The sequence below is a fragment of the Oenanthe melanoleuca genome, chromosome 3 (assembly GCF_029582105.1).
Source record: "Oenanthe melanoleuca isolate GR-GAL-2019-014 chromosome 3, OMel1.0, whole genome shotgun sequence".
NCBI lineage: Eukaryota > Metazoa > Chordata > Aves > Passeriformes > Muscicapidae > Oenanthe > Oenanthe melanoleuca.
Genome location: NC_079336.1, coordinates 58815737 through 58839192, shown reverse-complemented (window position 1 = coordinate 58839192; position 23456 = coordinate 58815737). Strand labels below are relative to the sequence as shown.

General features: G+C 40.0%; 1 protein-coding gene across 6 annotated transcripts in view; it reads left to right on the top strand.

Moving 5' to 3' along the window:
* Positions 1-23456, top strand: part of PHACTR2 (phosphatase and actin regulator 2) — a 129357-nt gene that overhangs the window by 87737 nt on the left and 18164 nt on the right. For 4 of the 6 annotated variants that reach the window (XM_056486625.1, XM_056486626.1, XM_056486629.1 and 1 more), the window contains exons 3-9: positions 114-194; positions 2996-3148; positions 13116-13349; positions 16782-17325; positions 18544-18749; positions 20594-20750; positions 22807-22862. In XM_056486625.1, coding sequence (XP_056342600.1) covers positions 114-194; positions 2996-3148; positions 13116-13349; positions 16782-17325; positions 18544-18749; positions 20594-20750; positions 22807-22862 — 1431 coding nt within the window. The remainder of the gene's footprint in view (positions 1-113; positions 195-2995; positions 3149-13115; positions 13350-16781; positions 17326-18543; positions 18750-20593; positions 20751-22806; positions 22863-23456) is intronic. The other 2 variants (XM_056486627.1, XM_056486630.1) reach the window with 1 other exon arrangement.

The following is a 23456-nucleotide window of genomic DNA, read 5'->3' as shown; positions in this document are numbered from 1 at the left end:
ATCAGAGGAAACAAGAGTTCTCTTTCTATAAAACAAAAACAGTTCTATACATTTTTTTCACAAGCATCAGCAGTCTGAGAATAAATCTATCCTTAACTGTGCTTTTTCTTTAGTGTTGGAAAGGAAGATTTCGACAAGACAAAGCAGAGAGGAGCTGATAAGAAGGGGAGTGCTGAAGGAAATGCCTGAGCAAGGTGGTAATGCATTAACTAGAATTCAGCTACTAAGAACTAAACATTTATGATAAAGCCACTGTTGCACTGTTTCCATGTAGTATAAATAGGTATGAGGAGACAAACTGAGAGGTGTGAGAGGTAATTTGGGCCAGCTGACAACTGAAGTTAAGTCAAGGGATTTGTGCTCTGTAAGTGCTTCTGCCATAGGTGCCCCAGCTGACTTCTGGTCATACCCTGAAGTATTTTAATGCTCCCTGTAAATAATGTCACTTCTGTGGCTCCTGCTTTATTGTTTGCCAGAATGTTTTCTAATTAGTGATAAAACTATTTTTGAGTCAAGGTCTGCTGTCTAAAGCCACTAGAGTATAAAATGAGAAATTTTGGCTGAAAACTTAGGAACCCAGAAAAATCAGCATAATGCATTTCAGGTATCAAAAAGTTCCAGTGCTGGGATCATATGGATCCCACTGCTGTCACACACACACCACAATCACAAATGGCATCAACATAAAACTGTGGGCAAGAAATCACTTGTTTCAAAATGCTCTAAGGTTTAGTATTAGCCAGAATTTGCATTTTGAAAAGCATGAGTAAGCCAAGGTAGATATCTCTATGCTACATCCGATTATGTTTCTAGTAGTATTCTCTCTAATATTTTTAATATTTTATAAATCTAGATCAAATAAAATTCAAGTGAGTAAAACAATTTTCTGTAGCTTAAAGTTAAACCATTTGTCATTTTATCAAGTAGTCTTAGAACTCCACATTTATAAAAAATAATTTTCTCCTAGAAATTGTATTTTTCTGTGTGATCTGAAGGATCAGTAAAGTATCAGTGTGTATGGGTGGTATCATACACATAGATATTTAGAAGTAAAGGGCTTCTTTGTTGATGTGTGACATCACTTGTCCATACAGAGTTTGGCTAATTATCACACTATGGCATTCAGCATAGCTGGCTTCTACACTTGTCTCTGCCACTGTCATTGTCTTAAAATAAGCCTTATAAACCCTCCATACCTCAGTTTGTCCATCTGTGAATTTACTGTGAGTTTTGCCATGTGCTTTACTGGGGACCTGCATAACCTTGTCCTTTGAGGGTTGTAAATTATATTTACAGTTGGGACAGTTAATGAAATGTGGTACTTCTCAGGTTGGTTACAGTCTGAACATAAATACTATCATTTGTGATAAAAGTTTGCTCATCAGTGTCCTTGACTCTCTCTTCCATCCTTAAAAGGGGATAGGACTTTTGAATCCTTACAGGGACTGAGGAAAGTTAGAAAAGGATATAAATATGAACAATTTTCTCTTCTTCCTTCCATATCAATCTGGTTGGTGTTATCTTCATCACATTGTACTTCATGTTTGATGAAAATCATAATTTTTAAGGACATTTTGAAAGAATATAGGGTTGGTTTGAAGGTGCTAAAAATGGAGAGGTAGGAAAGACAGTTGAGGAGTGTGAAGGTAGTTAGAAGCAATAACTATGGGGATGAAAGCTAAAAGAGGAAATTACATGGAGACTTGAAATGTGAGAGGTAAGAAATGTGAAGAAGTGACAGCGTTTCACATGGAGTGAAGAAGAATGAAGTGGAAAGTGGCAAGTGGCACTTGGAGGCAGGAGGTGTTTGCAGAAGCAAGATGTGAAAAAGAGGTGGCAGTGTCATATGTGGAGGTGGAGAGGAGGGAGTGGATTTAAGAATCCCTGGAAGAGAGAAGCTGGAGAAACTGAATGTTGCATTAAGGTAAGTGCAAGTGTCAGCTGTAGTAAATTAGACAAAGTTAGGAAGGCAGAACTCATTTTTTACAAATCAAGTTGATGTTAGTGTGTGGAAGATAATGAAACAATCACCTTAGTGAGAGTACCCAAGGTGGTAGGACAGAAGCTGCATAATTGTGTTGAAACCAGGGAAGTGCCAAACATCCAGGTCTGATAACACACAGCAAGGAGGAGAAGTGGAATTGCCACAGTTAGTGAAGAATCAATGGGAGAAATCAGAAGAGGTGCTGTAGAGATTTGCTTATTTTTTGGATTGACAGCAAGAGAATCCTGCAGAAAGAAATTACCAGAGAAAAAGATCAGCAGCAACTTTAAAGTGCATGGAACAGAGGAAGCTGTAAGCCAGCAAGTGTAGCACTTTTCAGCAATATAGAGACAGATAGGAAAGAAATACATTTTTTTTCAGGATCAAGAAAACTATCAAGCTGAGCTAGTCAGGGTAAGTGAGTAAAGTATCATCAGAGCTGAGAAAGAATTTGACTTGCAGAATTTAATTATGATATGATATGTGATACAGGAAGACTTCACCTTGGTTCTTAAGACTGGGTGATGTCTTTGTGAGGTATTTTTATTAAGTAAATAGGCACATACATTCTGAGAACTTTTGTCAGAATTCCTGGCTCATTTACATGCTGGGAGTGCACCACAGTAGTTCTGCAACTCTGCCCACCTGTTGTCCATTTTTGGAACATGCTGGAACATGTTACAGCTTTGTTGTGGTCCATGCACACATTTCTTTGCTGTGTAAACCAAGATGGGATGAGAGAGCAGGATGCTCATGAACAGACATGAAGAAGGAAACCAGCATGAACTTCCAAACCTACTACTGCAGAGGTACCCACCCAAAGAACATTAAAGCCTAAAGAGTTTCTTTACAGTTACTTTCCAGAGCAGATCACAGCCTGGTGTTTCATATTTCAGTAAGTCTTTCTGCTTTTCCTCCACACAAGCTTGAAAGCAGAGGGATGCTGTGTGTTGTAAGTAGGTGCTAAGTAAGTAGTTAAATTAGGCAATAACTTTTTAATTTTCATTTCAGATGGTGATGTAACAGTAAATTTTGAAACTTCAAATGGACACACCATAGCCATTGGTGAAGAAACCATACAGGAAGAAAATATAGTAAAAGCCAGTGGAAATAATGGCACTTTATCAGAGAAAGCATCAGAAGGAAAAACAGAAGATCAGAAAGGTAAATTAACGTATTCTTCACAGAGTGTTTTTTGCCTACTTTAAATATTAACATGTTCTTCCACTAGCACCTGTACATGCTGAGAGTTCTGTTCTGCCACAAGGATGCCAGCAGAACCTGCTGAGAAGATAAGACTTGTGAAACACCAGTATTCTGTCACTGGTAGGCATGCCTTTTCCTGTGCATTATGGTAAGGTCATAAAGAGAAGCATGATCTGACCACAGCAATGTGTGCAGGGAGGTTCAGTTTCTAAATTCACTGCCAGCCTTTCCTTGTAGCCATGGCTAAGCTTTGGTGTCAGGTTTTCCTCTTATGAAAGAACACACTGAGTTCATATGCATCACCTTGCAGTATCATTGTAGAAGTGTCTCCTGGGTTGAATGTTCAAAAGTGTTTAAGTCACTTGAATACCATCTATCATTTTGAAAGTAACTTCACCAACTCATTCCAATTGGTTTTCATGGAATCTTAAACACTTGCAGTCCAGCTCTTCACAAACATTCAAGGGGCTGTGTCACTACTGCAAGCAGAAAGCAGGCCATTTATGGAAAATGCACTTTATAGCTATAGGGTGTTCTATAGATGAATTGTAGTAAATACTGGTAAATATTTAGCAGTCCCAGGGTTCATCTTAATTTTGCTACCTTTACTCAGATCTACCTGAGTTTGACTCAAAAGAAATGTAAAGATTAGTGTGGAATCACAGGATGTGAACCAATTTTTATTTTCTTTCTCTACCATCTTGAATACTGCGCCACTTCTTTCTCCTGTCTAAAAGTGCTCTTAAATATTATTTCATTTATTGGATTTTTCCTAGCAGAAAGAGCAAAGATACAAAAGATCAAGACCTTCATGGCTGGCTGAAGCCATGGAGGCAGGACACAATGACTTCTATTAACCTCTACCTAGTGATGAATGAGCCTCTGGAGGTTGAGAGGGTCAGTTCAGCTAAAACAAAAATTTGAATTCTTCTCAGAGCTACATAAATCACTTGACTATGCAAAAAGTGGATAGATGTCCAAAGAGAATCTTATGAGATTTCTAGTACTTCCTGTCTCCCAACAAGGCAGAAATACAAGATTAGCCTTTGTCATGACATTTAAATACATCTATCTTGTGGTGCCAACTAGAACCAAATGTGTATTGGGTCAGGGGAAAAGAGTTATAAAAGCCATGGAAAACTCCTTTAAAATGGTTCAGTTTAACTTTGGGGTTAGATCAGGCCGTTTATTATTTTGTGCATCACTAAATACAGTGTTTTGGAACTGTCAGGACTTGGAAGTTTTCCTAAGGTACAGTTTATTATTTTAGAAATACACATTTCTAACCATGTTGAAATCCCCTTGAGCTGACTTTGCAGAATGTAGAACTCCAGTGAAGCAGGAGAGGTTCGATATCTATTTCAAACATCCTATTTGACTCTGCACTCCCTATATATTGTTTTGACCTTACAGGGGAGAAATTAAAAATTATTGCTGTACAGGAGTAGACTCAGTACAAAAGAAAGTATAGCTATCACTCCAGTACCTCTCAGAAAATTAAGAATATATGGAGGAAGGAGAAGGAAAACAAAAAAATGAGCAAAACTGGTATTCTAGGCTTCATTGAATCTCAATTTGAGTATCCAAAAGATGCAAACCCCTTAAAGTATGCTTTCCTCTTTCACCTAAACATGAAGTTCTCCTATGAGTTACCATTTTGAGTCCCCTGAAACAAAAGGAGATAGATTTATTGCAATATTCTCCCCACAAAAGGGGTTAAGGATCAATTCCAAGCATCAGAAACAGTGTTACACTGTGTAAACCCAGTAGAAGCCACCCCACAGTCATTGTGAATACTCTTCAGTTATTCTTTATTTATAGCAAATTAAGCAAAAAGGTGAGCAAGCCTGCTGAACTCAGTGGAAGAGTGAGGCACGTAGCATCTCACCTGACATACCAATCCTGGGTGATATTTTTTTGGCAGATGCAGTAGGTTTGCATTACATCCACACCCACTGGCAGAGTGAGGAATCAACAGGGAGCATCAAAATCAGAGCTGAAGCAGGAATACTTAGCTGAGTGTCTTCTGCTAAGACCATAAAATGTGCTGGTGCTTCAGATCACAACCCTCCATCACAAGAGCTGGGATAGGTGGATTTAATACAGGCTGATAGTCAGGAGTAATGGCTGCAAGAAGTTCATCTGTAGTGAGGCTTCTGAAGTCATGAACTCTTAGGTGTAAATCTTGAAGGAAGATGTGTACACCTTCCATGTTTGTAAGACCCAAAGACAGGATTAATTCCTGCTGCTTAGTGGCACAGTGTGCCACATTTCCAACTCCCACTGAATCAAACCTTGCCAAAAATGCATCTCAGCCTGGTGAAGTTATAAGAGTATTTTAAAATGCTCTTATGAAATTATGGTGGTCTTTATTTGTCCTTTTGTTCAACTGGGTGGTGAAAATGGCCTTCTCATATCAATGTGATGACTGCAGGAGCCAGAAGCTAAGAAAGAGCACATGATACAGGCACGTTGTGATATTATGGTGAGAGCTGGCAGCAACAGGTTGTAGAGTGTGGAATATATTAGGAATTAAAAGAAGTTAAAGGAAAAACGATTTTTCAGCATGAGCTATGGAAATACAGTATGCACAGGGCAAACAATAGGCTCAGCCATGCATGTAAAAATGAGTAAAACAGAAGCAAGTGAAGAAGACAATCCCTGAAAGCTGTTCCCCTTGCTGCCAGGCAGTTCCATAAGCTGTGTACCCACCTGCTGCCTATCAGCTCACAAGTGCCTTTTATATGTGGTGAAAAATTCTCTTGGGCAATTTAATACTCTAACTGTTACTATTTGTAGTAATGATGACAGTCATACAAGCAGGGTGTTTAAAATAAAATTTCTCGTTTATGGCAGGATTATAAGAAACAAGTGACAGTTTAACATAAAGCAGGTAATTGATGTATAAAGCCTTGCTGTTGAAAAATCAGACTAATCTTTTCCTGAGATCATTTATTCATGTTGTGTTTTTTCTGGGTTGTCTTCTGAATTCTTTTGTTTTGACTAAGGAAAGTCACTAGCATCTTTTGCAGAAAATAAAGAGCTAAACTGTAGCTATTTTATCTGTGAGCCTTGCAGGGGATACAGAGCAGCAAGTGGACAGACAGCAATATCAAAGAACACCCTGGATGTCTGGGCAGCAGCCTGAAATCTCCCTCTGTGCCTGGGCTTCTGAGCCATGGCACAGGTTTGCAGGATCCCCAGCAGTGCCCAGAGCTCTGGGTTCCAGGTGGGGTGTGAGCATTCAAAGGGCATCCAAGGAGTCTCTCTGCCTCCTGCCCCCTGTAACAGTGTTGGACAAGATCAAAAGCCACATCAGTACAACAGGTGTCAAAATTGTCACTGTTTGCCTCCCTGGATATCAGGACATAGCGTGGATGTGCAGCTTGCATGCTGCACATGGTGAAGCCTCCAGGTACTGTGTCAGGGACTCTTTTCTCCTTTCATCCTCCCAAGATATCTCTGGAGCACAGATGCTCAAGAGAACACCTTATTTGTATCTGAGCTCAGTTTGTAAACTTTGGTCCTACTCATTTTTGTCAAAGCAAGCTATATCTTTCAATGCTTCTTGCAGATGGTTCCAGATTTCATAGTTAGTTTGGGCTTGAAGAAGTGAAAGGCTCAGTAACCATCAGCAAGATACTGCCTGGAAAAAAACAGTAAGAAGTTCTGTTTTGCATACTATCAGTCAGGTGTGTTAGGTGTTGCTTTGATAAATAATTGCATTGCAGAACATCAGAGCTCTGTTTCAGGTGCTGTATGGGGCATACGCTTCTGGAATGTTCTGGGCCATTTATAAGGGATTAAGCTTCTCAGGTTTCCTCACATCTGAAGTAAACATGAGTAAAGGAAACAGTTCTTAGTCTTGTTTCCAAATGAATTGTTGGGCTACATGTCCATATTTTATCCCTAAGAGGTTAACTCTCATATGAGAGCTGGAAAAAGTTCCAGGCCGTAGTATGTTTGGTTTACAGGTTCTTTCCTCTATATTTTGTCTGCTCTCTTTAAGTCTGACATTAAATTTAGTCTTTTCTTTTTCATATGGGTAACCAAAGAAAAGAAGGTTGGAGGCACAAACTCTGGTCTTATGACCATGATCCTTGTTCTAATGCTTTAGTTTGTCTACCAAGGAATGTTCTTCAAAGTCTGATTTTCTAAATTCCTTTTCTCAGAGATCTTTTCTTTCTTTCTTTCTGCCAAGCAGAACAAAACTTGTTTGAATATAAGGTAGTAACCCTCATCTTCCAGGTCTCAGACAAGAGCCTGCTTTGTCTCAGAAGATTAAACCTGCAAACCAGTCACTGTGAGAAACTAGGCAGACTTCCCTCCCTCCTGTGCCTATCTGGCTTCCTACACTCCTGATCTGTAGATCATTGATATGAACAGCATACATAAAAGGCTGTGGGCTCTTTTGCCTGACTCCCTAAGAATCTCTCACTCCAGCTGAGTTATTTGCTGACTAAAACCAGTTCTTCTAAGAATAGTATATCTTTGGTTCATCACCTGAACTATGTAAATGAGGCTGAATCCAAATATTCTTAAAAGGAAAGCTATTCTAGATAAAGCTGAATTTGTCCACTAAGTCAGCAGGGCTGGCTCATGCTGGTAGGGTGACATGAGAGGCACAGGCTTTCACCCACAAAAACTTGAGTGCCTGAAGAAAGCTCCAGACTTGTAAAGCTGGTCTGTTTGTTCTGTTTATTCCTTTTGTAAGAAAGATATCCTAACGTGGCTCCAGAATTAAGATTGTGTACATTATTTTTATGAACTAACTATTCAATTATTTTAGTGTATTTTTTCAGAAAGTGTAAGAGAATAAGAAGCCTACATGCCTTTCACCTTCCAAGATTCTCACAGATCAGCTGACAGTGAATATGTCTTAGGCATTCTTTCTTTTTTTTTTTAGCAGCTTACTTCTTACACAAAGATTGAGCAGTTACAAATGTAAAATGAGAGGGGTTTAAAATCTTCTTTATCTTGAAACTAGTTCAAGTTCACTAGTTCAAATGAATATAGTTGCTTTAGATGAGATGTTACACCTTTCTCCCCTCTCCTGTTTTCTACAGTCTGTTATAAGACCTCTTGCACTTGGTGCTGTTGAAATTGCAGTCAGTAAGATCTAGAAGTCTGCAGACGTGCAGATCTGCTTTATCCATCTTCAAGAAAGATGAATTCAAAACTGCAGAGAGAGCTGCAAACAGCATTGTGAGACAGCTGTCCTGGTTCAGCATAGCAAAACAGAGCCTGAGCCAGCCTGAGTGCATTTGATGAGTGTTGCAAGTTGGTAAACAGCCAGGAGAGAACATGGCTAAAGGACAATGCTGGCACAAGTAGAAAGGAATAAACAGTGGTTTGAAATACAGTTAGAGTGGAAATTAAAGGAAGCTTTCTAACAATTAGAATGGGTCTTTTCTTGAACAGAATTTTATTAGCAATAGCAGGAACAAAAAAATGGAGTTGGTTAAATCTGAAGTTCATGAAAGGATTTGTCTGAGTTGACCACCTGCATCAGCACAATCAATGAGTCCAAAAATGTGACAAAAGACACCTTGTCTTGTCCTGTGTACCATGTTCCTGACTGACAGCTTCCTGGATTTTGATTAATCAAGAAAAGGCTCTCTGCATAGTCTGCAAAGGAGACTCACAATCTGCAAAACTCTTACAGAGTTTCATTGTGCAGGGAGGCATCCTGCAGAAGACAGCAAACATACATTATTTCCAGCTTTCATTTTACATAGTGTTTCTCCAGTGTGTTGTGTTCATCCTCTGGGAGGAGGAGGAGGGTGCTTTGCAGTTAATGGAGATTATACACTTGTGTTGCAGCACTGCTGGTTTTCTGTGACATAGCTCCATGACACTTCTCAAGGTTTACAAACAAAAATACCAGTGCTGTAAGACAAAATCCTTAGTAAAAAAGCTCTGGCCTTCTGTTCCTTAGAAGTTCACAGGAGTAAATAAAAAATTCTTGTATTTTACAATCTATCTTCAGAAGGTATGCCCAGGATTTTCACAGATCCCGGTGGTCCAGAATTTGCAAAATTCCCACTTTTAGTTTGAAAATGAGTAATCTGATTTTCTAGTGCATGTGGCACACTAGCATCTCTCTGAAAGTCTTTCAGATTTGATGAGTTCCCCCAAGAGCTGTTGTATACTGAGTATTTTATAAATATGACCATCACTTAGGTGTTTACATGAGAACAGATTTTGTTAAGAGTCCGGCCCAAATCACAATTTCTGGAAACAAGAAAATCTGGTTTGAAAGTGAGATTTCTTGAATATCTGGCCTTTGGAAAATTTATTCTAAACAGAAACATATTATTGATCCAAATGCTTAATGAGATATTAACATTTGCTTTCCTGTTAAGGAAGTAATTTATAGGCAAGTGGTTTTTACAGCAGTTATTTCCATCTAGGCAGCAGTGGATAAAAGATATTCCTATCTGGTGTGTTTTGGAGACCTTTAGTTAAAAGGTCAGTTCTTGATGAACAGATGTCTAAATTAAGAAAAACAACAGCAATAAAAGTGTTGCAGCTGGTCCTGAGTACCTGGGGGATTGGTTTGAACAAATAGATGGGTCTGAACTGATTCAGATGCCTCCTTGTTTTGGCAAAAGAAAGAGCAGGCATGAAGACCAAGGGTCCATATTCAAGCAGAATCATGTTAGGGAGGTACAATTATAACATAATTGTATCTGTAGTCATTTACAGACATCAGACCATCTCTGTCACTGTTCAAGATCAAGCCCCTGTTGCAGTTATTAGTTATTTGTATTACTGCATTGTTACTGTATATATCAGACATTTATTATAGCATCTTACATAGATGCAGAAAACCACAAAAATTTTCCAATGGACTTTCAGTAAAAGAAAGGACATTATGATTAGGCACTGGAAAATAAGAGGACACCAGACCAGGATAAAAAGCTTAGTACTGGCAGCCTAAATACTGTCAGCTTTGGCATCACAGCAGAGGGGAGTTTGGGGGAAGACAGTCAGTGAATATTCACAAAGCCTGAGGGTCAGCAGAGGAAAGGCAATGAAAAGCAGTTGCTTCAAACTTGGCTTGCCACTGTCAAAAGCTGATATAATAGACTGGTCAGGTAGGAACTTGAAATCTCTGTCTCATGTAAATGAGAAACCATACTATAGGCAAAATCAGACTGACAGTGAGATTAAAAAATATATGAAGCTAACACAGGCAAAAGCAACAAAGCTAATAGAATGCCAGGAGGAACAATATGGTCAAAGACAGTAACTGCACCACAGATTTCCTCCTGGCTGTGAGTAAAAAGAAAGTTTACTGTTAATCAAGGGGTAGTCAAGACTGGATGAGAGATGTAACTATCTGAGCAAGTAGGATGCAACTGTGCAGGAGCCTGCCAGTCTTTGGAATGAGGTACATAAAATGTATGAAAAGAACTGTCTTAGACAAAGGTAGTATTCCAGTTATGGCAAGGCATTTCTGTTAAAATAAATGCTATATAAACTGCCAGTTTTAATCACAGTTGAATTGTGCAAGCAAGAACTTTGATGTGAATGAACTGCTCCAGCTTGGTTTGCATTAATAGTTTTTAGTTATTTGTCTAAAGGAAAATTGAAAATTATTGGTTGTTACTAGGATGTGTTTATTTGCAACTAAATTAAGCTTTAGCTTTGTATTTTGTACCTTTTTTTTCCTGATTCAGAAGATAAATTCTGATATACATTATTTAATGGGTTATATAGTTTAGTGTAGATTGAATGTATTACTTTAGAGTATGGTGAATGGTGTATTATTCTTTCTAGGTTATCATTCTGTTTTTAACATTTTTCTCTACTAATGACCTGAGACAAAATACATTAATGGTATATAAGTAAGCAAGTTTTAAATTCTTTCCTACTAGTAAATAAATTTTTATCACTGTGGATCTCTAGTTAATGCATATAGCAAAGAATTGTTTGCACTTATAATTATTTTTGATCATCATGTCCTTCAGGATCTTCAAAATACAAAATCATGTCTTCTCTTGCCATGTTTGTTATTAATGGACTTCAAATTTTAAAATGTCCTGCTTTTTCACAATTATATCAGCATTTCAACTTTGAAGGAAGGTAGGTAGAATTTCACGAGGAGACCCTTTTGCTGTAAAAGAGGAGGTCAAAATGTAACAGAAAGCATGTTGTTTTCTCCATCTGAAGTCTTCCTGTGGGAAACAGAGATGGTACAAGAATCTGTGCTCCAAAGAATCTGTTTGAGAGTTGTAAAAGGTTTCTATGAGATGGTTCTTTTAAAGCTTTAGCAAAAGCATATTAGTCCATAATAGGCTAGAAATAAAGGAGGAAGACACTGGACTGTTAAAGTTAATTCCTTCAGTTCATGAAGACACGTGTGCATGTTGCTTTTTATAACTGCAGGTGATGCATTAGGTTTCTGTTAAAAAGCCTGAAGCTCAAAGTTGGAAAGGCTTTGTTTCTGAGAGGAAGAATGTCTTTGTTGTCTAGCACATTGTTTTTCATCTTTTAGTCTTAAAATTAAAATGTGTTGCTTATCTCTTGGGAATCTTTAACATGGGAAAGAAGAGAGATGAGAATGTCCATTTATGTGTGTTAAGAATGAGGCTCTAATAGGAACGTAATGCGAGAAATGAAATGGTTTTCTTTTGAGTGATAGAAGAGACTGTTAAAAGTCCTTGCAGTATTTTCTTGTCTTCTTTCTTCCCCAGTCACAGTTTCCAGTAACATGCAAACAAAGCCTATATGATTCTGATGGAATGCTCTTGCTTCTACAATATCCTTTTTCAGAAAGGTTTGAGAAGGCTTGAGATAAAATGGGCATAGAATTGGTTTAGCTGAACAGATAAAGATTCCCATCTGGGAACTTTAGCTCTTCTTGCCTGGGAACACCAAGTGTTACAGCTGTAGTGATTATGTTGCAAAATTGTATGTTGGCTGTAAATGGCTCATCGTCATCAATTAACATTACAGCTGGCATTAGGCATGCACTTTTGAATTTAATATCCTGGTCATCCCCATTTACCCTTCTTTGGTTTGCAGGCCACAAACCAACCAGTTTTTTTGGATGAAACTAAGCCAAAAGATGCACTCAGGAATTTATACTCCCTCCACCACAAATCATGCAATCTGCAGAACTAGTCTAAAGAAAGTCCAGTCTCCTGAAATGCAGGCTGTGGATATTGGTTCCTCAGTGCTACCTCTTTCACTCTGCAGAGCCATTCCTATTGCACAGCACAATGCAGATAAAGACCAAATTCCTGCTGACTGATGAACTCTAGACTCTTGAAAGTGCAGTTGTGTACCCAAAGAACTGGCAGGAGCATTTCCATGCCAAATGATAACCTATCTTATTTAGCTTCATTTGTTTCTGAGGGTTAGAAATACTCTGAGGAAGTTACCCAAAATAAAGCTGCTAAGAGCAAGCAATGTGCAGCTCAGATGAATAGATTGCTTCAGGGGAAAATTAGGAAAATTTCTGCTGTGTAGCCAGAAGCAGGCTGTGGCGGGGAGAATGGCCCTGTTCACATTCAGGTTCACATGAATCTGAGTTTTACAGCCTGTTGATCTTAGGGTGTGGCTAGGGTTGAAAATAAGCTGAGGAAATTTGTTAGTGAAGTAAATAGCATTCCCTTGTTTAGTTTGAAGCCAGCACTCTAGTTTGGGCTACTGAATGTAAAAGCTGGTCTTTGGATATCTAGAATAGATGTGTCTGAGAGAAGTTCCAGGTAAATATTTTCCATGAGAAGATCCTGAGTTGAAGTGAACAGTAATTTTCTTCTGAGGTAATACTTCATTCAGAGGCAGAAGATGAAGTCTCTCCTGATTCCCAAGAGCTCAAGCAGCAGAAGTAGTCACTGTTGTGAGGCTTGCTGTTGAATTTACGTGGTGTATGTCTGTGTCAGTTGGCTTCTGTTCACTTTCTTATCCGTAGAGAGCACGGGTCACTGCCCAGAAACACCGACACCCCATGCTCCACCACTACCTAAGCCTAAGCCCAAACCTAAAAAAGCTCCACTACCACCAAAAAATGCCATTGCTGCTTCCAGCACCACCAGCCATAAGGGTAACGAAGCACCTCACGCTAAAAAAAAGGGCAAGGCTCCTGCTAAGCAGCCCCCTGTCCCGCCGCCCAAGCCAGCGGCTGCCGGTGCGAGCCGAGAAGCTGGTGAGTACTGCCCGTGGCTGCATGTGCATGGGGCTGGGCTCTGACTCGTGCCTTGTGAGGAGCATGCCGTGGGTGTTTGGGGACAGCTTCCTGCTGGGCTCTGCTTCTGCTGGCCACAGACAGCACACAGACCCCTCTCTGGTAATGAACCTCTGTATAACGCTGAGCACATCAGAGACAACACTGAATTCCCAGCTCTGGTGTGAAGCTGGCAAAAAGATGACCCAAAGAATCAGCAGGGAAGAAAGAGACTTCTGAAACCAAGCACAAGTTACCCCTAAGTAAAACAAATTTGGTATTGCTGTAACTTTCTACTGGAAGTATCAACTATTCCAATTAATTTGACAATATTACAAGATCACAAAGAAATTAAGAATAAAACCATGAAGACATCTTAAAAGACTGTTGAATAGCAGATGGATCAGCTGACCAAAAAAAAAAAAATACAACCATTAGAAATGTCCAGGCTTCCCTTAGGCACTGTGGTTCTAAGTCCATACTGGAAATGGAAAAAATCAATCATCAGGCACATAGCACATGTGTTTATCACCACACTGTTATATCAAAATTCTGCAGTGATGCAAGATTAAAGATTATAGGTGGATGCTCTTAAGGTGCTGATTGTCAGTTTGAATGGTTGCAGTGTAGACAATGACCAAAATTAAAGCATCCACCTATAATTTGCACACAAGCAGTCTTGTGATGAATGGCTTCCATATATGTATTGGCAAACTTAGACAAGTCTTGTGTTTTCAATCTCTGTCTTTCAAAGCCCTCCAGTCCCTCCAGTTTTCTCTGCAAGTATTTCTCTTCACAGCTTGTACTTTTTGGCACATTTTGTATTTGCAGCATACAGAAAAGGACTGTTTGAAAACATTGCAAGACTTCTAGAATTACAATAATAACTTTGCTATAAAATATCCATTAACTTGGTATTAACTGTCCCTACTACATCAGATGGCTACAAGAATAAACATTTTGAAAATCCAGAATTTTCTGCTTGTATTTCACATCCAGTTGGAAAACTCAGCACTTCCTAGGTGAAGCAGCCTTGTATCAGCAGACCTTTCAGAAATTAAACAATCCATCACATAAAGAAATGTTTATACCAGTGGTTGGTAGCAAGCTGTCAGGTATCTGACTTTTTAGATTAAAATACATTCAGGTTTCAGATTTGTCTCCTATTAGCCTTGCTGAAATGTCAGCCAATGCTTGGAGACCATACAGATGTTAAATATATCCACATATATCCCTTATTCTATTGGTAATTTCTTCCAACATTAAAAATACATTGTGTTCATTCAGAGTGAGGCAATACTTAAGTAGAGCTGGTTTGGAACAGTGTTAGTACAAGAGGTTTGTCAGATCCCCATGAAAGTGAGCACATGAGGCAGCCAGGGATCAAGTGCCATGAAGGAGGAGAGGAGTATGAGTAACAACTGAGCCACGGCTCTCCTGAGGGCAGCACAGCAGCTTTCCACACTGAAATAATGGAACTGGGAGAATGGGGCTTAAATGTAGGCATGGGTGCATGCCAAAAGGCAAACAACAGCCATTAAATTTTTCATTTAATCAGAATTCAAATCTTCTACTGAAAAAGAAGCATGACAGAAAATTGTCAGCCAGCCCAGTCAAAAACAACAGCAGTAGCACTTTTGACCTATGTGGACACTTAGAGGGGTTTTCTGTGGGAGAAATCTTTTAAGTTTCTGTATCTAATTGCAGGTTCTGAGAATAATGTAAGGATTTTTACAATGGAAATACATTTTGACATTTTCCCAGCCACAATTGTGTGGCCATATATTTGTATTGTGCTGCAGTTCTTAAGTGTAAGCATGTAACTGGTTCTGCTGACCTCCAGCCTGCACTGAAGTGGATCAGAACCAGAGCCTTTCTTTCTACCATCCACCTACTCAGTAAGATCTCTGTTAAATAATATGCAGGTTGGAACCACCAGCTGTTTCTACTGTAATTATGAACTTCTGCCTATGCCATTTTTCTGCTTCATTTTGTTTTGCATGTAAATTGAGTGATTTGTACCTGATGTGGGAAGATGAATGCAGTATCAGTGGGTTCAGTGCCCTTTGGTCACCTGGGGGCACAAAGAGGAACAGAGTTTTGCCTGAAGTTCCTATGATTTTTTTCAGATGTATTGAAGGCTTCACAGCACTCTAAATGTTTATAAACCATAACAGCTACAGAAGAGAACAGTAAAATGTCTTTTAAATTAGTTTCTATCTCCTTTGAGAGCAGTCTCACTGTGAAAACTGTTTTTATATTGTGAACTTATTTTGGCCAGTATCTGCACTTTGATTCTCTCCCAGTCTGCTAGGGGTTGTTTTTATTTAAATGCTTATAAGTAAAGCAGGCCTTTCAGCAGATTTCTCTTACAGCTTTCTGTTTTGTTCAGTAAGCTTAGCCAGAAGCCTGCTATGTAACTTTATATTGCTTTCATTTGTTCTCTGGAAGTTAATGAATTTTTCCTCCATCAGAAGTATTTGAGACAGATACATTTTGATGAAAAGGGCCATTAGATGGTTGTCATTTTTATTGCTTTTTAAATGAAAGTCAGAAATTTGAAGCTCTCATCTCAGGCGATGGGTGCATTAACACAACAATCAGAAATGTGGCTGGAATGCACATGGAAATGCAGGCTAGCTGAAATCTCTAGTGAAGTCATTATACATATATGCTTCAGAATGGTGAGTATCACAGGATTAAACAGTCAGCTTGACCAGCTACTGTCAAAACCTTTTTTCACTACATTTTCAAGTCTGCCTGAGTTGATCACTGATCAGATGAAGGCTTCCAGCACATACAGGAAGCCTTCAGTGCCTTCTCCCTTCTGAAGGTCATTTGTGCAGAGTGACAGCAGTGGTTTCTGTTCTGCCTCTCTTTTATGGACAGACCAGCTGGAATTGAAAGTACACCTTGTTTTGCTGCCCCTCTGCTGTTTGTCATTAAGTAGGAGGGCACCAGTTGCAATAACATTGTGAAAGGTAATTCACTGATACTCAGTCCTCAGATGTTCATTGAAATGTATAAGGAAAATCACAGAGTTTTCACAGGGATCAGACCAAAAAATTGTGTAGTAGGAAGGGTCAGACAATTTTCTCTGCCAGGGAGCTTTGGTTTTTTTTAGCTAGGACACTACACATAATTTTAGAATAAGGTGTGGACTACTTAGATGATGTCCAGGCCAGGTGTAATGAGCCATTTGTAAGGTTGGTCCTCTCTGCTGTTCTTAGGAAAGTATTCATTGTTTCATCATCTCCCAGAAAAAGATAAAATTGGAACTGCAACACTTAATCATCTCAAGCATTTATATGCAGTATTGTAGAAATACCAGCATAAGTCAATCCATGAAGAAAATACAGTGCAAAAATCATATAATTACAAGACTGTAAAATGCCTTTTCTTTTCTTCTTTTAGCTGGTTCCTCTCATGCAAAAAAACTACCAGTCTCCAAGTCTTCTTCATCACCATCTCCTTCATCTACATCATCTCATCACAAAGCCACTAAGGAGACTTCCAGCAAATCTGGCACATCAGGGACTCCCAGGGGCAAGAAAAAGCCTGGGAAACAGTCAGCCCCACGAACAGCACCAGATGGGGCTGCTTCTTCCCCCCCATGTGCAACAGCCGACAGTTTGGAAGCAAAGGCAGAAAAACCCAAGCCTGAGCAAACTTCCACAGTAATTTTTGAAATGGAGAAGGCAGACCAGCCAAGCAAGCTTGTTGTGCCCCCTCCTCCCAGCGCTGCCCCTCCTCCGCCTCCACTTCCACCTCCTTTTCCTGCTGCAGCTGGTCAGCCTGCTGGCTCCTCAGGTGCCCAAGATGTGTCAGACAGCTGTGGGGCAGGGCCACGCAGCCCTGGCTCAGACACAAAGCCTCTCCTGCAGCCTGAGCGTGGCGCAGACAGCAGTCTGGGCAGTGCAGCCCTCGGCAGCGCTCCGGATGCCGGAGACACAGAAAGGTGAGACAGAATGGCTGTGCTGGGGCAGCAGTGACACCACAGCTGAGGAAGCCACATTTCTTTGCACTCTAGGCACATGGGGATCTCTTCTGTTTCTTCTGCTGACTGGGACCAGTTTGTGTTGCAGCCCAGCACAGTTTGTTCCTTCCCAGTGCCTTTGAGCCTTTCACCTGTAGTGCCTCATGGTTCTCCAGAAGGTCGATGCTCATGACCTGTCTCTTCCTTCATTGTGTGCCTGGCACTGGGCTCAGCAGTTCAGCAAAAATCTTATTACACCTTTATTTATCTCACATAAAGGCAAATGAGAAATGATGCCAGATTATGAGGGGTTGCTTTTCTGTAGATGTCTTTTTTTTCTGTAGATGTCATTAAATATCTCACTGCTCAAGTTCTCAATTCAATAGCTAAATTTACTTGAACACTTCAAAATGAGGGTTTCAGGCTTCAATTAGTAGGTGTTTGGTTTTTTACTGCCTAGTAACTTGTCTACATCTCAGGTACTGTAAAAACTGTTCAGAGAAAAGTCATAATTATATTTTTGAGGCAAAATAGTTGGCAGAAAAATGAAACTGACTTTTTAATTTGTCTTTTCCTTGCCACAGAAATCAGCACCTTTTCTATAAATCCAAGAGGGTTTAGTCTAGATGCCAGTAGCCTAGAGACCTTCCTTTAAATTCTTGCTGGTAAATCTGTTGCCAGCTCTGCATTCCAGTGCTGCATATCCCCCTGCTTTACCCTTCCTTTACATAAAGATTTTCCCAAGGCAAAGGGCAATCTGCTGTTGATCACCATGTTCATCAGTGATGAGCATGAACATTTTGAACCCAACTGCAGTGAAACTGTATTTACAATAAATAGGGTCAGGCTTCCAGAACAGGAGTCTTTGCACTCCCATCTGCTCTCCAATTTGCTCCTTTCACCCCCAGCTTCATGAACTGTTTTCTCTCTCAGTTCCACTCCACAAGAAATAGAAAAAAAAGTTAGAGTTTGTCTTAATGCAGTATTTTGGATAGTTTGCATCCTTTTTCCTAATGCACATACATAGATACATGTACATATCTGCATATGTTAAAATGTCTTATATATGTATGTTTTTTACAAAGTAATTACTTTGTTTAACAGAGCTTTTATTTTCATCCTTGCTTACTCAATTGTTTCTCGTTTGTGTTGTGTTCTGCTTGCATTAATGTGTCACCCTATCTGCTCATGAATAAACAGCTTGGCCACCAAAGAAGACCAAGAAGGGGAGGCTCCAGATCAAGCATTCTCTGAACTAGTGGAGGAGCCTTCTGATGCTGCTGGCCCTCCTGAGAGTGAAAGCAGCAGAGAGAGCCATGGCAGTGACTCAGACTCAGACGGGCCAATCCTCTACACAGATGACGATGATGATGACGATGATGATGATGAGAATGCAAGTACTGAAAGTAAGCATCCTGCTCAGAAGCTGCAGGCTGCCTTTCACAGATTGCATTTTGTGAGCATGCCTGACCCATGCTAGCATGAGGCAGAGAGAGGAATGGCTGCAGGGAATGCTTTTAGGTGATTTAGTATTTTGTCACTCCTGAGAAATGAGTGTCCTGCTTCTGCCAGGAAATCACCATCAGAAACCTGCTGGGGCCTGTGCATGGGTGAGAGCAGATCAATCATTGCATGGAGGAGAGTGGAGGTGGGAGGAAGAGAAGGACATGAGGGTGGAACAAGGTCTCCACCCTAGGGCATCACAAGCCATTCATTTGGCTTGCCCACATCACGAGCTCCTTGTGGGAGATACAGGTGTGATGGATGACAGAGGAAGCCCATCAATCAGCAATTTCACTGTCTGAAAGTCACTTGTTCCTCTTTGATCAGGATGTTTCAAGCATTGGAGCAACCTTAGCAGAAAGAGCAGATCACAGTAGATTACAACTAAGTTTTACAGCTTTGAAATTTCATCTGGGGTCATGACTCCATCATCACCCTAACTGGGCAGAAGCCCTGCTGTGCTGAAGGGGTTATCCTGCCCCTATTCTGCCTAATCCCTGCTCCCAGCTGTTCTTTCCTTAGGCTAGAGTTCATGTTTATTTTTGCAGGAGCAGCTGTTGAATCAGTGGTTCTCTGATCCAGCTCACCCAAAGCTTCTCCTTTGCTTGGGCAAAGAAGGTGGCAGCAGCAGGCTGTCAGGAGCAGGAAGGAGGGCAGCCCTCCCTTTACCTCCTCCAGGGTGGCCTTATGTCACTATGAAATCACCATCAAACTATGGTTTGAGAGCCTTGCTCACAACATTTTTGGAAGAGGTGCTTGCTGTGCTCAGCAAAGAAGGCCAAGGTCCAGTGTACCAAAGTGGCATGAGGCAAAATGAACATGTTTTGGTTTTTTTTTATCTTGGCCACTGGTGCAGGAGAAGGTGAAGTGCCAGGTAGCTCAAGAGGCTGAAGTCTTCTGCAATTTTGTGTTGGGTTTAAATACAACCCAAAGTGATAGAAACCAAAAGCTCTGTGTTCACACAGCAACACAGTGTCTTATGAGAAGTGAGCTGAGAGCCTCTTGTCTTACCAAACTGCCTTACACAGTGAAAATCTGCCAAGCTAAGGCATATGTATCCCACCTCAGTCAGAATGTCAAGACACAAGGGAAAGTACTATAAAGGCTGTGAAAAATGCCCTTCTTTCCACAGCTGTCTGAAGCTAATGCTGGCCAAGCTGCAAAGCCCTTGTCCCTACAGTGTCAGTTTTATGGAGAACAGATTGCTTCAGTGTCTGGGGGCTCCTGCCTACGTTACTTTATAAACACTCAGAGCACTTTTTTAAGCTGTATTTTTTGTTTTAATTTACAAATAGAGATGGAAACCACTATAAAAGAACTAAGTGGTAATTGATTGAAAAAAAAAATTTTGAAAATGAAGGAAATGATGATAGAATGAGACTAAACCATTTAACGCTGAAGAAAAAGAACAGCAGGTTGCTAAATATACTAAGTAGACAAAGAAACCAACCTGCAGTGTATTAGACTTCAAAGACATTTTAGTGTAGATTTGTCATTTTTATCCTATCACTTCACAGGTGACAAGTGATGTGTGTATCAATTTTGCTGGTAGCTTTTTCCTCCAAGCCATTTAGCTTTTTTATTTTCATAAACTGAGCTAAAATTTTTCTTTTGATGTTAATTAAAATTCCTTTCCTGCATGTGGGAACACGGTTGCTTTGGGGTGGTATTAAAGTTCTTACTCAGAGTTTGTGTCTGTAACCTGAGCATGAATGAACTAAATCTACCCTACTCCTCCTTTCCTCAGGCTCTTTGGCAAGTAAAATTCGTCGTAGGGATACTCTTGCTATCAAACTTGGCAACAGACCATCTAAGAAAGAGTTAGAAGACAAAAACATCTTGCAGCGTACATCTGAAGAGGAGAGGCAGGAAATCAGACATCAGATTGGAACAAAGCTAGTGAGGTATCAGTCACAGGGTGAATGTGGTTTCACTGGGTGGAGGTGGAGGAAGAGAATTGAGAACACTGGGTTCATGTTTTAAATGCAGCCCAATATTTGCTGCAGGATCTTTGTGGTACAACTGTCTGGAAAATGGTGTTTTTATTTCTCACGAAACTTTAAACTGTCAATAATACATTTTCTCTCCTGCAAGAAACAAAATACAAGATCTTTTGGGGTTTTGGGTACTTTGGTTAAAATAGGAAAGGAGAGGAAGGGAGTAAGAATGAGTCCATAATAATCAATGCCATGGTTCAGGTTCTTTCTCAAATTTGATAGGGGAACTTCCATTTGTATACCCATCTCAAACAGAGTGGTAGTTCCTGACAAATGGAGCATGCCTGTGCATATTGTCCCTTCTAATCCTACCCCTCCTCCCCTGGCTCTCCAATTCCTTCATTCCTTCATATCATATGCTGATTCCAGCAAAAGAAGTTGGGAGAGTCAGTGTTTAGTGTTTTATTATGCCCACCCCTGAGGCATGTCTTTCTCAAGCTGTTGAACTGCTATGGGATGTATGTTACTTTCTCCTTCTTGACATGAGAACATTGCATAAAAAAATTCACTTGCCTTTTACAGGCTTTAAAAAAAAAAAACACTTCATGTTTATTTTGGCTTTTGTGGTCTCTGAGAACAGACTACAGCATGCCTGTATTTTGCTAGACCTGTCCTTGTTACTGTGTGGCTCAGGAAGGTTGTCCAGATTTGGAGGGTGTCCTGTGTTTGTTGGAGATTCCCAGACACAGGGTAGTACTGCTCCAGTACTGTTCACAGCTCTACATCAACCAGAAGATGAGCTCAGTTGCTCTGTGAACTGGGCGTCTGGCCAAGGCAGCTATCTCCTTACTGAGCTGTAAGAGTGATACATCTACTGTGCAGAACCCAGGGGTCATTTTTCTTCTGCTAATAAAGAGGTGTGGTTGTTATCACCGCTTTCCTGAACAAATCCCAGCTCTGGTGATCACATCCTGCTTGTCAGTCCTCCCTTGGGGGCTGGAACTGCAGAAGCTTCTCTGTGGGTTCTGCTGGAGAGCTGAAAGGCAGTGCACACAGCTCTGCTCTGGTGGTGCATCACGGCTGTGCTCATACCCAAAATCATATCCAGTTGTGATGCCAGTTTCTTAAAAAATCCTGGCATGGCAGTCAGCACCTGGCAGTTTGAGGTCTGGTGGAAAATCTGTTCCCACAGCTCAGTCAGGGTTGAGTCATGTCCCCACCTGGGACTTCCTACAGCTGTGGTAAACCTGCCAGTCCTCTGGGACAGATCTGTAAGTCCAAGAGTGAATTGAGTTGGATGAGTGTCATAAGGCTAAAGACAGTCTGTAGTGAACTGTGTAAGTGTTTATGAATACAGGGACATCTGTCTTGAACACACCTGCAAAATAAGTTTTACTGCTGAAATTTTTCTTGCTCCTTTCCTCAAGTGAACATGTGGACATCTTTAGTAAACACAGAGATAACATCAACCCCACTACAAATCAGAAAATTAATATCTCAGTTTGAGATTTTTTTGTAATGGCAGTTGTTATATATAGGTAACTAAATAAAATTACGTTTCAGGTAAAGCTCCCAATTGTATTGTATGTACAGATTAATGAGGGATGAACAATTTATGGTTTTGTTCATTTTGGTTCTTTGAAAAACTTCAGTAAGACTTCAAAATATAAAAAATAACAAAATTCATTCAAAATACCTGAGAATAATCTAACAATTGTACAACTGATTATAATGATGGTGCTTGGGAACATAAAAGATTTATTAATTCATTCATAAAATTATGCCTGTGAGGACTTTAAATTTGCTGGTACAGATTCTATAGTATTATTCAAGTATCAGTGTTATTTATGTATTCAAATGGCAACACTACATCCTTTTCAAAAATGGCCACTCTGGTTACATGAGCAGTTATTGTAAGTGCCTGGAAGTTACTTCCAGAAGTTACATCTTTTAAGCTGTTCTACAAATCCTAATGTGTCATTTTGATCTGGTTTTAAATCAGTCATTGACTTTGTTCTCACAGGAGACTTAGCCAGAGGCCCACAACTGAAGAGCTGGAGCAAAGAAATATCCTGAAGCGTAAGTATTTCATTTAGGTTTCATACAGTATTTACTTAGAAAGGGAGCATTTGTTGGGTTCATATGGAAGCCCATCATTGTTACTCCAGTATTAGAAACATAACTAGGGAGAGAAATGATGTTCTAGAAAATAATGTGTCAACACTTGATTTATACACTAACCTGTAACTGTAGCTTTGAAAATTCCTTATATTCAATATGCTGAATTTTGCTTGTCACAATCTCACTTCTTAAAGCTGGTCCCAAAGACCAGGAATGACCTGGATACCCTTTAGAAATAGTTCTAGGCTGGTTTACCTTCCGCCTGATGTTTATGAGGAGGAGGAGGAGAAAGGAATATCAGCAAGAGATGAAGGTGGGATGTAAGGGCAGAGGTTGGAAGGAGGAGCAGAAAGAGGAAAAGCAAAGTGTTCAGCAGAAAGTCAATAGGTAAATGCCAGCTACTTCACCATGCTGGCCTTCATACTCACTTCTGACATAAACAGTCTTCTGTACTGAAACCTGCATAAGATTCTTACTGAATATCTTCCCATTGATTAAATTCTTCCTCATATCCCTGCTGAAAAAAGGTCTTTAATTCAAATAGTCAGGGGC